We start from the raw sequence: 13871 nt of genomic DNA, 5'->3' as shown, positions 1-13871 counted from the left end.
CCGTTTTTCCTGGTTTATGAGGTGAACAGTGTATCCTATAGTCACTCCTGCCTCATCACATGACCACTCGATCATGTGCTGGAGCCTCTAGAACAATAACCCCAAAGAAACCATTTCTCTCTGTGAAATGATTATCTCTGGCATTACATCAGATTGATGGTAAGTGGGCTGCTCCAATGGCTGTGGGCAAGTCAATCAGGCTATGCCGGGCTCAGTTTTCTTATCATGAAAAAAGACACCTTGTGGATCTTTCTGAGGGTCAAGTCCAGTCTACAGAGGACAGCTCTGTGAGCCAACCACTGACCACCGTCACATTTTTGAGCACTGTGGACTAACAAGATACTGCAGCAAGTGGAATAGTCTGTCACCGTGCTCAAATCTCAACTGGGTCCTTATGGTGTCTACTTTCCCCTCTCTGTCCAGCGCCATCCATACAGATGGAAACCCCAGGCACACTACCTCTCTGTCTCCTTGACCGACTCCTCGGTGCTTTCCTTGTATTCTGGAACAGTGTCATTCAAGTCCATGCAGACTTTGCCCACAAAGGCTCGCTGTCCAAATTTATCTGTGGAGCACACAAAGAAAGAATCTGAAGACATGTTTCTTTTTTGACACTTTTTCTGAGAAGTCTAAAAACACTTTTAAATTAAAATTATCCTGAAAACATAAGAATGTTAAGAGTCATCACTCAGTCTTCATACTGTGACAATAACAAAGCCATTAATTTCAAAGAACAAATGGCTTCCACCCAGCTCCCAGCCTGCTGGAAAACAATTGGGTATTTTATACTTCCTATTTACCTTTTCCTTTTGACTATACACTTTGTCTTTATTTCTACCAATGTCATAACTATCTTGACACTCATCTTCTCACATGGTACAAGAGGGAATAACCTCGGATCCTAGAAAATACATTAATATTCTCAATATACCATTTTTTATCTTTTTCCTGCACTCATTTCCCTCCTATCTGTTACTCTCCTGCCATCCCTGGATCAAGATCCTCTCCGTGCATGTTGGGTCTCTTTTCTAGAAAAAGGACAGCATATAAAATGAAAGGACATGGATGCTGGGTGATCGACTTAGATTTGATTCCTCACCCCTGTGGTTACCCCAAGATGGTAGCTATCATCTGAGATCTAGACACCAGGGTCCCAGAGTCCTCTGCTCTGAGCGGGATTGTAAGAAATACACAAAGAACTATGCACAAGGCTCATGGTGCTCAGATGAACATGCCGTGGTTCTTCCGGACTGTCACAGCATTGTTTACCATTGACTGACTGCTAGGCCTAGCAGCCGCTGGCAATGAAGGACCTCATCACATGTGCTGGAGAAACTCTTACTTCGGTTGCCCTATGAAGGTGGGGCTGTGTTACAATGTCTTCTCACTGTCCGAAGTCTTTCAGAAGGCTTCCTGCCACTCTCTCTGCAAGTTATTTTAACATCTAGTCATCAGATTAATTCCTTAACATGCTGCTCTCATCATATCCCTTATCTGGCTTGAGACCTCTTGAGTCTCTGATGCATGTTCAAGGCCTCTCTGTGGTCGAAACCTGCCCACCTTCCACTCCTTTCTGACCAGCCAATGAATCCCCCCTTTCTTTAAGCCATGCTATTTCCTGTCTCTATCATCAACATCTCTGCCCCCACTCCCATGTCCATCTCATTTCCTCATTTTCGCCTCTCCCTCTTCCAAGCAGCTAAAGGTCACGTCTATGGAAGCATTCCAGACAGGGTGTTTTTGCCTCTTCTGAGAACTTTTGTTTTTGTTTTCAGCGTCAGCCATTAGGCATTTGGTATAAACTATGCTGGAACCCAACATCAGGGTAAATACATCATCAGTCAACCGTGTTTACCAAGTGCCTGCTAAATGCCAGGCACTGTGCTGGGTATGTGTAGAATCAGCCACCTAGATCCAGGCTCAATTTTGCTTCCCAGCTCTGCGGTCTTGGATATGTGCACACCTTTGAGCTTTACTTAATCTACCTGTGCTATGAGGGCACCAGTAGATGTAGAAGGCTATTTAGAGTGGAGTATTTTATATGCTGTTTGGGATCTAGTAACAGAATTACACATGTTACTAAACTAAGACAATGCTTCTGGCATCTAGCACCATGCCCTGGATCTAGCTAACCACCAAGACCTGTCTGTTAATTATAATGTAATAAACTCTTCCTACAGCTACAATAAATGTGCTCTTAAAAAAAAAAAACACCAAATTGATATACAAAATTCAGATCTATAAACATCACCTTGGGACCAGAATTCATATAGAAATAATTAAATTCTTTAAACAATAACAACTCACTAGAAGAGCCAAGGAATATCCCCAGGCATGCAGTGACTTGCAAAAAATACAAAGTGCAAATGCTCAAATTCTAGATCTGAAGGCATGGCTTCCTACGGAGCATGAACTATTGCCAGGCATGGTCTGGCTGTCTTTGCTTGATGTGCCCATAAATCCTGCTCTCAGCTGCTCACCTGTAATTTCCGCAAGGATCAGGGATGAGTCAGTGTGAATTGTTCCAAAGTAGCAGGCTGTGGTTGTACCGTTCTTTAGTGTTCTCCTCTGAAAATAAACCACAAAAGTCCCGAATTGCACGTGCTCAGAAGAGTCACATGGCACACACGGATGGAAACAGAAGTCTGCTTTTTAATTTTAACATGTGTCTATTGAAAGGTATGCCATCTTGATGTGGAAGAGACCTCAGTAAATGGCAAAAGTATTTATGGTCTCAAAGTGAGAACTTAAGGAGAAATTGGTATTTTTAATCTCCTAGTTGTGTTTCAGAGGTCACAAAATGGGGTGCCAATTAACTCCTTGGTCCTTCGGATTCTTTGAGAATATTTAAGTTTTATTTATCTGTGAGCATACAAATGGGACTTTGCTCTGTATGACAAAGTAAATTGATTCAGCCAGACTTCCGCTTCCACCTGGCAGAACAACGATCATTACGTCTTTATCCTCAGCCAATTTCTACTCGCACAATGATAAATGGGAGCACCAGGGCTTAGCCCCCAAGAAAAACCCAAGATGAGATGACTGCAGAAGAGAGACCAGAGAAGAACCCGGAGACCTCGAGAAGAGGGTGGATGCCTGGGCGTGCTGGCAGGACTCTGGCTGGTACCCATGCAGTCACTTCCTCCTCCCTGTAGAAGTCACCCAAGCATTCCTAACCTCTGTGTAGGGAGTCACTCTTAAGTGTGAAAAGGGCACAAATCCCGCCCAAACAAGATGAAGAAAGGCACGTGATGATCCAGCTGACCTCCAGGGTCCTCAGTCTCTTTCACCAGAGCATCAAGTATGCCATTCCCACAGTTCCTGAAGAAGCTGAACAACTTGAAGAAGCTGACAATGAATGGCTGGAAGATAATGTTCTCACAGCGACCCTGGGGCCTGTTTGCTCCCTCCAAAGTTAATCCTATAGTGAAGTTTTTCAGCCCAGCAGTGCTGATGTGGTGTGAGGCAAGTCCTCCAGCCTGGGTTCTCATGAGGAAAAGCCTGAGCTAAATGAGAAGCTGTAGTTTCACGTTTGTCTGGAATGAACTAAAAACACTTAGAAGATTCAGAAATCTGTGCAAAGTCCAGTCAAGTGACAAGACAGGGAGAACACAGGGAGGGAAGGAGGAAGGAAGAGGAGGGAATGGGGGAGAGGGGGGGCATGAAGGAGAAATGCCAGCTCTCTCAAGCAGAGGTCAGCTCCATTCCCATTTCTGTCAACATGTGTAGGCCTGTTCATAACCAGAACCATAGGCCAAATTTGGCAAATAAATATTTGTCAGGAATAGACTGTTTCTAGGCTCACTGACTTTAAATACCTATATTTTGAGACCCAGGCCAGCTACAATGGCAATGGGTTTCTTTTTTTTTTTTTTTAAATATTTATTTATTTATTATGTATACAATATTCTGTCTGTGTGTATGCCTGCAGGCCAGAAGAGGGCACCAGATATCATTAGAGATGGTTGTGAGCCACCATGTGGTTGCTGGGAATTGAACTCAGGACCTTTGGAAGAGCAGGCAGTGCTCCTAACCTCTGAGCCATCTCTCCAGCCCCGGCAATGGGTTTCTGATCCTACTGCACGCACTGGCTTTGTGGGAGCCTAGGCAGTTTGGATGCTCAACTTACTGGACCTGGATGGAGGTGGGGGTTCCTTGAACTTCCCACAGGACAGGGAACCCTGATTGCTTTTCGGGCTGGGGGGGGGACTTAATTGGGGGAGGGGGAGGGAAATGGGAGGCGGTGGCGGGGAAGAGACAGAAATCTTTAATATAAATAAATTAAAAAATTAAAAAAAATAAATAAATACCTATATTTATGATGAAGAAATATATAGAGACTTTGCTTGAAGGATATATAATCCTTGAAGCTCTCTCTCTCTCTCTCAAGGTCTCTTGAGGTGAAATTTTCTCTTCCTTTCTCCTCTCTCTCTCTCTCTCTCTCTCTCTCTCATTTTCCTTTTCTCTCTCTCCTACCCCTAACAATCTTTACAAATGTATTTTGATAGCATGATGTCCATCCACATTAAGCAATGTCAGAATTAATTTTTTAACTTCAGTATAAAGAATAGATTGCTTTGATTTCAACAAATGTGGCTCTCAAAATCACACACATAGTGTGAATTTCATTTCTGATTTCCATGTCTTCATCACGTGCTAGAAACAGAGCAAAATTTGTGACAGCCTCTCCCAAGAGCGAACATTGACTTTGGGTTTTAGTTTTCCCTTCCCCTCTTTTTCCTTTTCTGTGATTTGATGACTCATTTTCTTTTGTTCCATCCTATGCAATTTGAAGCAATTTCAAACCCGTTTTAGAACAATGTGAGGTATAAATACATTGTGAAGATAAAGATTTGGTGTGGTTAACACAATTCATTAACACAGTGTGCTAGCTAATTCATAACCAGCTTTTCGCCCTTCTCAGTTTTCTACTGCCATGTGGATGCAGGCTAAAAGGTCAGCCTCACAATCTTAACTAAGCAAGACAACTGAATGAATGTACGTGCCTGTTTCTACTTTGTAAGCCTGGAATGATACAAGACAAGGAACCGGCAGGAGAGCCAGGCCAGTTCATGCAGAAGGCATGTAGCCAGTACCACAGAAGAACCACTGGTCAGTCCTGCAAGAACCCAGGAGTACGGTCCGAAGAGTTCACTGTAGGAGGCAGGGGCAAGATGAAAAGCATTTGCATTCCAGTTTCTGGGTGTGCTCTTATTCTGGAGCTAGGTTTTATAAAAGAGGAGAACGTGGCCCATTTTCCCAGCCCTCAACATAACAGTGGGGCACACACAGCAGTCCCTGATCGGGACTGAATTGGCTACAGTGTTCCCACTAACGCCGTCAGTGCTCATATCCCATCCCCACCTTTTCTGTAATGTGAGATCATCCTAGCTTCCGTCCTTGCCAACCTAATAAAACGATGTGATATCCTCCCAAAAGCAGTTTGAAATTTAATTTTTCCTTGAGCATTAAACAAATAACAAAATGCAGCTCTTACCATATGCTAGGTACTGTTTAAAGGACCTCCCAAATATCAATCTCATGAATTATCATAACACTCCATCAAGGAGGTTTTAGTGCTATATGAGTTTTACAGATGGGGACAGTGAGTCACGGAACCTTCTGAAGGTCACATGGATACTCCAGATGGTCCTCAGAACAGCACTATGAATTGGCGGCAGTGAGAGAGCACACCCGGAAGACAAGAATAAGAGAGCTGTAGTAGAATCCACCAGACGAAAGCTAGGGTCATTACACTCACATTCTCTCCTTGCCACTGCGAGGGTGGCAGGCTCAGTGGCTTATGAGAGGACTTAAAAATGAATGTTGCCACAGCCCGTCTCTCGCTTAACACTTTTATAACTGAAGTGTTTATAACTAGAAATGAATGTTCGTGTGAATGATCAGGCATTACGCAGCACCCCCACACAGGATACTCACAACAACTCTGGTGTAGACTTCTTCAGCGAGGTCAGTGCTCTGGAACCTCTGTTCTGTAGGAAATGTGTACTTGTTCAGCCACTCCAGCAGTGGCAGGTCTACATTGCTTCCAGCAAAGGCGTACTGAGGAGCATGGATGTGTGTATCAACCAGGCCCGGCATGAAGAACTCGCTGGGAAGTAAAGAGAAGAAGGAAATCACTGGAGAGCATCTTTAGGCAAGGGTTTTGTTTGTCCTGTACATTTACAACTCGAAATTTTCTTTTTTTTAAAAAAGAGACCAGAAAATAAGGATAAAATTCTGCTAGAAGAGAGAGCACCTACGTTACAATTGTTGCAGCTCTAGTCAGAGGTGGTGGAGGGAAGGAAAACGCACAAGTGCACAGAAGCTGAGCTGCTGTAGCAGAAGAAAGCACAGAAGTGCACAGATGCTGAGTCACCATAGCAGAAGAAAGGAGAGAAGCCATGGCCACATCCTATGACTCTGTTCTTCCAACTGGACAGAGAGTGGAGGTGGGAATAGGGTCTTCAAGCGTCAAGAACTGGGCTAAGGGACAAAGACACATGTCACAATAGGGGGATAAAGATGAAACCAATAACTCAAGGCTCAGTGGTCCCCTTCATCTTAGAAGACTGCAAGAAATCCTGTCCTCCATGTGTCCCAAGGATGAACTCTCAACAGAAGCATCAAGAACATGCCTGGGCTGCTTGGAGATCCCTGGTCTTTGCCAGGAGAGTGCAGACATGGACTGTTAGTGTGAAGGTGAAGTACGGAGGGGTTGTGATGCTGTCACCCTCCTCCTGCTTCAACTCTTTTCCTTTCCTTTTGGAGACATGACTTTGAGGTAGAGCCCAGGCTGGCACTGAACTCATGCTACTCCTGCCTCCACCTCCTGAGTGCTGAGAAGGCAGGCATGCACCACTCGTGCTTCTGATTGGCTGAGCCTCCCCCAGACACATTTCTGTTTATTTTTATACCGACGGGTTCTGGATAGATATTTTTAAGTTTTCAGAAGCACTATCCACAGGAGGAAGGAAAGCAAATGCTAGCAGACTCATAAAGCTCATCTAAAGAGCTAATTCAGTTCCCCTGGGAATTCAACGCATCAACTCATCCAAACACATATCTATTAAGGGATGATATCTACTCCACTGCTCTTACCTAGAACACCTGGACCATCACCCATAGAACTTGAACTCGACACCATAAGAAGAAACCCTGAGCCAGCAAATGTGATGCATCCATATATCCAGATGTAAGATGCACACAAGAGCAGCTTTAAAATGCTCTGTGTTAGAAGGAGAGCTAGAAATAGGAATGAGGCTGTGAGGCAAGCAGCTAACGCTTACTGAGGGTTTATATGTACTAGTGCTGGACACAGTTTTCCCTGAGCACTGTGTCAGTGATGGTAGGCTGCTTGCTATAGCAGTTACATACATATATTCATATGCTAGATCAGACTGCCTGAGTGAGGCTCCACCATTAACAAGCAGTGGGATGTGCGTCATGTGACCTAGTCTCCCTGTTTATCACCTTCACTATATGAAAAATGAGGAGAGGGTTGTGGTCATAGAATTGTGGGGATTGAGTTATTGCATACAAGAGTGGAACCTAGCAAACAAAAGCATCAGCAAATGCCAGTAGTGGTGATAAGATGATGTGCTCAACATGTGGAGTGGGACAATGGTGTTCTCATTTTTTTAAAGATTTATTTATTGGATATATATATATCATGTTTTCCTGAACACCAGAAGAGGGCATCAGATCTCATTGCATGAGCCACCATGCAGTTGCCAGGAATTGAACTCAGGACTTCTTGAAAAGCAGTCAGGGCTGTTAACCTCTGAGCCATCTCTCCAGCCCCAGTGTTCTCATTTATATAACAACAAATGTAAGCTGGGGAAATATCATTAGCTTGGAAAAGCGAACCAATAACTTGTGAGCTTTGGAGAGAAGTCTTGACCTTGGCAGCTCCCCTCTAGGCTCAGTAGTCTTGTTCGCTACACTCTATGTGACAAAGAACAGTGACACCTCATGAGTATGTAGGAAGGCATCAAGGGCATCTACAACGTGAAATGTGTCAGTACTGTCCCCTCTGGGTACCTCTGTCCTTGGGACTCTTACTTCCCCTACCACCGGAAACTGAAATATCTTAGAGTTCACAGCAGTCTGGTGCTCATTAGATGGTGTTTCCCAAACGTGTTTAGGAAACTCTGTGAAGACTTGTGGGGAGTCTACAGAGAAGTAAGACATCATTCCACCTTCAGAGACTTTATGATATCTCAAGATATTAGGGGCATGTGTGTTTCAGAGAGATACTGAGACAGAGACAGAGAGATCTCATCACACAGAGGCTCTTGGTGAATAATTTCGCCCCTAAGCGTCTCCTCAGGAGAATAAAGCTTAAGTTTATAAAAGGTTGGGCAAGAATGTTTGCAGCAGCTTTGTTCAGCTCATAGCCCCAAACTGAAAACAATATTAAAAACTGTCATGGAAAAAAAAAAACAGATGAACGAACTGAGTCCTAATGGAATACTATTCAACAGGAAAACAAAAGCAACTACTCTTACAATAACATGAATCACTACCAAAATACGATGTTGAGGGGCCAGAGAGAAGGTCCAGTGAATAAAGTGTTTCCTGGACAAGCATATGGACCAGGGTTCGAATTTCTAACACCCACATAAATACCAGGAGAGCATAGTAGCTCCCCTTTAATCCCAGCACAGGGGAGGCAGTGATAAGGGACCCCCAGAATATGCTGAGTATACCAACTGAACTGATAAGCTCTGGATTTCAATAAAGGGGCCCTCCCTGAGCAATAGTGGAGAATGACAAACTCTGGCTTCTACATGTGTGCATGCATATACACATGCACATTTCTATAAAAACACACACAAAGGGAAAAAAACACGACTAAATAAAGGTCATGGTAATGGGAACAGAAAAGCAAGTGACCAAACATGAGAGGAAGAATTTCATATTTTATCACTCCCTAGAGGGAAATGAGATGAGTCAGAGAGACAGGTTGAGCATATGAGGGCGAACGCAAAAATGTCAGAGAACCTGGTTGAAGAGTCAGGTGTGTAGGGTCTCGTGATGTAAGTTTAAGCCAAATGTCACAGTATGATGCAGTAGACTGTTTCCTATTTCTGTAACCAACTACCTAAGGGTGGATACTTTGCTTTTTAAAAGAGGCTTATATAGCTCAAACTTCTGAAAATGTATATGCATTACTTAGGCAAGACATACTTTCTTGCATGACAACACACAGAGAACTATACACATAACCAGCTGCATACAGAATAAACCAACTGTACGAGGTAGACTCACCTTAATAGAATACATTCTCTCGAGGACTCCCTCACTTTGCAAGATCACCAACAATCATCTCTAACCAGGTCCCTCCTCTCAAAACTCACTACTTCTCAACATCTTTGCACTGGGTCCAACTTCTAGCATATGGACACACTCAAAACCCTAGCTAGACTCTAGCTTGTGGCCTCTAGGTGTCCAGGAAGTTACTGAAGATGTGGGGTAAGCAGTCACAAGAATTAAAGACAGGATTCGGGGTTGAGAAACTTTTCTACAAGCTGCCTAATGCCAGAAATTTTCTGTAGAAATGAGGCTAACTCTTGAGCACCAGTATTCACTTAAGAATGAGAGAGGAAGAGAGGGTGGTGATGATTGACATTGGCAGAACTGTTGTCAAGAAAATAGAGGAGACCCAGGATACAGAGATATCAGAGAGAGTAAAAAAGGAGGCAGGGAAGTGACCAGTAACAAAAATCTGAAGGCAAGATGTGTGAAGCCTCAGAGAGACTATGGGTCCTCTACTGCGGTGAGCCCATGGCATTCAACATCAAAGGGATTCACTCCCAGTCTCAGGCTGCTTTAGTTCTGTCCAAGGTGCTGAGGAGTGCTGCACTCCAGATATGGATGATGGAGAGAGAACTGGGCATCTTTGCCAGTGAAAGTCAGGGGACTTCACTTTTTTTTAATTCAAGGGAAACCCCTGTGTGCTAGCAGGAGCAAGAGGCAAAGGCAAAGGCGGTGTTTGAGGGTGCCATTTTCAAGAGCAGAAGACAGGCTATCGAAGGACTCACTGCATCCTGTGTAGCTTTGCCCCAACACAGGAAGCACTGGCACATGACATTAGCCAAGTCCACATACTCAAGGGTGAGTCTGGGGCTTGCGAGATAAAGATGCAGAGTGTGGGATGTGAGAGAAGCAGGTGGAATCAATGTCCTTAAATGCACCACCTCATTTTACAGAGAGCAAGACGCAGCTCAGGGATAATTACAGACTTGCAACTTGTCAGTGAGGCCAAGGTTAGAAGTCAGTTCACCATTCATAAAATGACTTGGAGCTGGATGGTAGACATCAGGAGCCAACATTAGACAGGCCAAGAGGTGGTCCACTGCTTGTACCAGAAGGAGATGAAGAAGCTCCCCTCCATCATTTTTCAACTTTTCCCATCCCCATCTCATATTCATCAGCATAATTCCCTTAGAACATCAGCTTCACATTTTAAATCTGAAATAGTGACATACCCTTTTAAAAATCAAGAAAAAGAACAATATACAACCCTATATGCAGTAATCAGAATACCCACCCATCTTTTATATTTCTTTATTTTTATTTAACTTTATTTTTGCATTGCTGGGAATTAAAGCCAAGGACTTCATATATAATAAGCATGTGTTCTAACACTAATCAACACCCACAGTTTCATGTCCCACCCCCACTTCTCATTTTCTTTTTGAGGTGTGGTCTCAATATATAACCCAGACTAGCCTTGAACTTGCCTCCGCCTCCAAGTGCGGGGATTACAGGCCTATGCTGGCACTTCCCACTCTTCCACTCATGTTATAAATAAATTGCTGGAAGAAGCCACCCAGTCAGAACATGTCACCCAATCTATTTTATATCATCACTAGTTAAAGGAGCTTCTCACTGCATCTTCCTAAAGTCACCTTCCAAGCTTTAAATGTATTTTTAGAATGAAAATGGCAGTTCCACTTATATTGGATTTGAAAAAATAGCCTTTTGAAATTAGATAAAAATATTTGAGCTTAAGAGAAGTGCTCTCACTTATATAAAAGAAATCAGCCAGGCTATTGAGACAGTAAGCCCACCACACGAAACACATTTTATATAGATATTAAAGACCACAAAAATGTCAACTCAAATGCACTCTGGACACAGATCTTCGCTAAGCAAGCCATCAGAGTGGTTGTTCCTTAGACTCTGTTCCTTGATGGTTTCCTTGCTTCATCCCTCTCCCCCCATGCTTATTTGGGGCTAACAACTTGCCAAGACTTTAATACTGTACACAAGATGCCCAACAGATGTTTGGTAAAGTAACGACACAGCCTCTGGTCCTCAAAGTTTCTGTCTTTCAGATTGCTTTCCTCTCACCCATCTTCCCCAATGGTGGCCAACTGCTTAATCAGAAAGCCTCCCTCTCTCATTGTATTTTCTGACAACTGGAACATTGGTACTGGCTCCCAGCAAAAGGCAAGATGTTGGCAGAGACTTACTGGTGGCTCAGCTCTCTGATCTCACACGGTTTGAAGCACCATTCTTTGGCCAGCTTTTCCTGCTGAGATGATTCTTCTAAAAACACTATCTTTAAGAGGAAAAGGGAAAGAATCGAATATTAGCAAATCATAGCCACTTGTTAACACTAAAAACACAAATGTTTTCAAAGGAGACTATAGTGATGCTGAATGAATTTTAAAAGATATTTGGTACCAAATGGGATTGAATTTGGAGGGAAGAATGACAATAGTTTGCATTTGGTCATCCATAAAAGCAAAATGCATACATATTCTCATCTGCAGAAGCGTAGACCTGAGACTTCAGACGTGCTCTTCTGAAGACTCACTGATGGGGACCAGGAGCACCATTTCTCTTTCACTGATGTGATTAAGGGAAACACTGTTGTGAAAACCAAACACCCAACTTAAACCTAATAACATCGCTGTTAGCCTGTTATGGGAAACACTAACTCATACTTTACAAGGCTAATGTGGAGAATAAATGTGATGATTCTGGTGATGAAATCAGCATCCGCCTGGAACACAGTGAAATGAGCAAGTGTGCTGTGGCTGTTTTCTCTGTAAGTAGATTGCTCAGCAAGAAAAGGTAGGAAGTCACAAGGTTAGAACACAGGAAATGGCACCTCGGTTTGGCTGCTTTGGCTGCCTTGTTTTGCTGTGATAGGAGATGGCATGATAGGTCTACCAAGCCAGATCTCAGGGCTCTTCCTGTTTTTATTTCAGATGCAATATTATGAGAATAAAGTGTTTAAGGAAAAATTAAAATTTGAAAAAGCTTTACAAAGTAGAAAATTGTTTATCTAGTGAAGTGAGAATTAAGGAGATGTACCTCAGAAAAAAAATAATTGCTTAACTGAAAACATTAATTTCTTTGTTCATTGAGACACACCTTAAAAAAATTGTGATATTGATCAGAAGCAATTCCTAAATTAAAATAATTAGATGATTATAAAGATTAAACTTTTTAAATGGTTAAATCAATAAACATCTAAAAAAGAGGAATAAACACTCATCAGAGTCTATACATACTTATGTAAAAAGCCATAAAATTAGAATTTATCAATACTTTTTCAGAAGTGACGTATTATAGACATCATAAGTAAGTAGTAGAATATAACACTTCTATATGCATATTTGAAATATATTATGAGTAAATGCTTTTGAGCACAATAAAAATGAACAAAGTTTATTCTGGAGAGACGTAAACCAAATGGGGAAACTGAGGCAATTTTGCTACCCCTGTGGAAAACTCATGATCAACAGTTATTTTCTATGGTAAGCACACCCTTTGGAGGTGCAAATCCTTATGAAATAATATATTACATAATATGTAACCTCTATACCTGACTTCTTGTGATATTTTGCTAGTACTGTGATCTTTGCCGTCAACAGAACCAACTGAATGGCAAATGAACTAATTGCTTATCACCTAATAGACGAGTTAAAAATAACTGGCAATTGATACATATTTTTTTAAATATTTATTTATTTATTATGTATACTATATTCTGTCTGTGTGTATGTCTTCAGGCCAGAAGAGGGCATCAGACCTCATTACAGATGGTTGTGAGCCACCATGTGGTTGCTGGGAATTGAACTCAGGACCTTTGGAAGAGCAGGCAGTGCTCTTAACCACTGAGCCATCTCTCCAGCCCCCAATTGATACATATTTTAAACAAATAAATTAAAAGTCAAAAGAACCAGTCAATATTGCTGTAATAAAACTGTTCTTACCCCAATTATTTTGATTTATATGAAAATGGTTTTCAATGCTGATATTTATGAAAATGGAAAATAAGAGAAATTAAGCTGCCCTATTTAATGTCTGCAACCAGTAATACTCACTGACCCATTATGTAATTGGAGAAAAATCTTTTTATTTGCATATAATAAATTACCTTTCAATATATATAATAGACATTTTAAAACTTCCTCGTGAGCCTAGGCAGTTTGGATGCTCAACTTACTAGACCTGGATGGAGGTGGGGGTTCTTTGGACTTCCCACAGGACAGGGAACCCTGATTGCTTTTTGGGCTGAGGAGGGGGGGGACTTAATTGGGGGAGGGGGAGGGAAATGGGAGGCGGTGGCGGGGAAGAGACAGAAATCTTTAATAAATAAATAAATTAAAAAAAAAACTTCCTCGTGTTCCTGGGAAATTTTAAATGTTTCAATTTATGCCCATGAATGGTATAACAATAGATGTTCTATAAGACTTCCCAAAAGAAAATATACTATGTTATATTAAAATTGTGTAAGGGTTTAGACCAGAATTCATAACTCAGTAGGGAAAGGGGGACCGTGTAGCATTTCAGACCATCAAAAAGGAGAAAGTATATTTGGGACTCTCTATGTCACCTCGGCAGGT

General features: G+C 42.2%; 1 protein-coding gene across 1 annotated transcript in view; it reads right to left on the bottom strand.

Moving 5' to 3' along the window:
- The window catches only part of Gda (guanine deaminase), a 64851-nt gene that overhangs the window by 28375 nt on the left and 22605 nt on the right, over positions 1-13871 (bottom strand). Inside the window, exons 2-5 of the mRNA XM_041661271.1 lie at positions 11484-11572; positions 5941-6112; positions 2481-2568; positions 460-565 (exon numbers count right to left, since the gene is read on the bottom strand). Coding sequence (XP_041517205.1) covers positions 460-565; positions 2481-2568; positions 5941-6112; positions 11484-11572 — 455 coding nt within the window. The remainder of the gene's footprint in view (positions 1-459; positions 566-2480; positions 2569-5940; positions 6113-11483; positions 11573-13871) is intronic.

This window comes from Microtus oregoni, unplaced genomic scaffold, assembly GCF_018167655.1.
Source record: "Microtus oregoni isolate MIOR12 unplaced genomic scaffold, Mior012 000012F_ref0000307, whole genome shotgun sequence".
In the NCBI taxonomy this organism is placed as follows: Eukaryota; Metazoa; Chordata; class Mammalia; order Rodentia; family Cricetidae; genus Microtus; species Microtus oregoni.
Note: the sequence above shows the minus strand (reverse complement) of the source record. Positions and strands in the feature narration are given on the sequence as shown.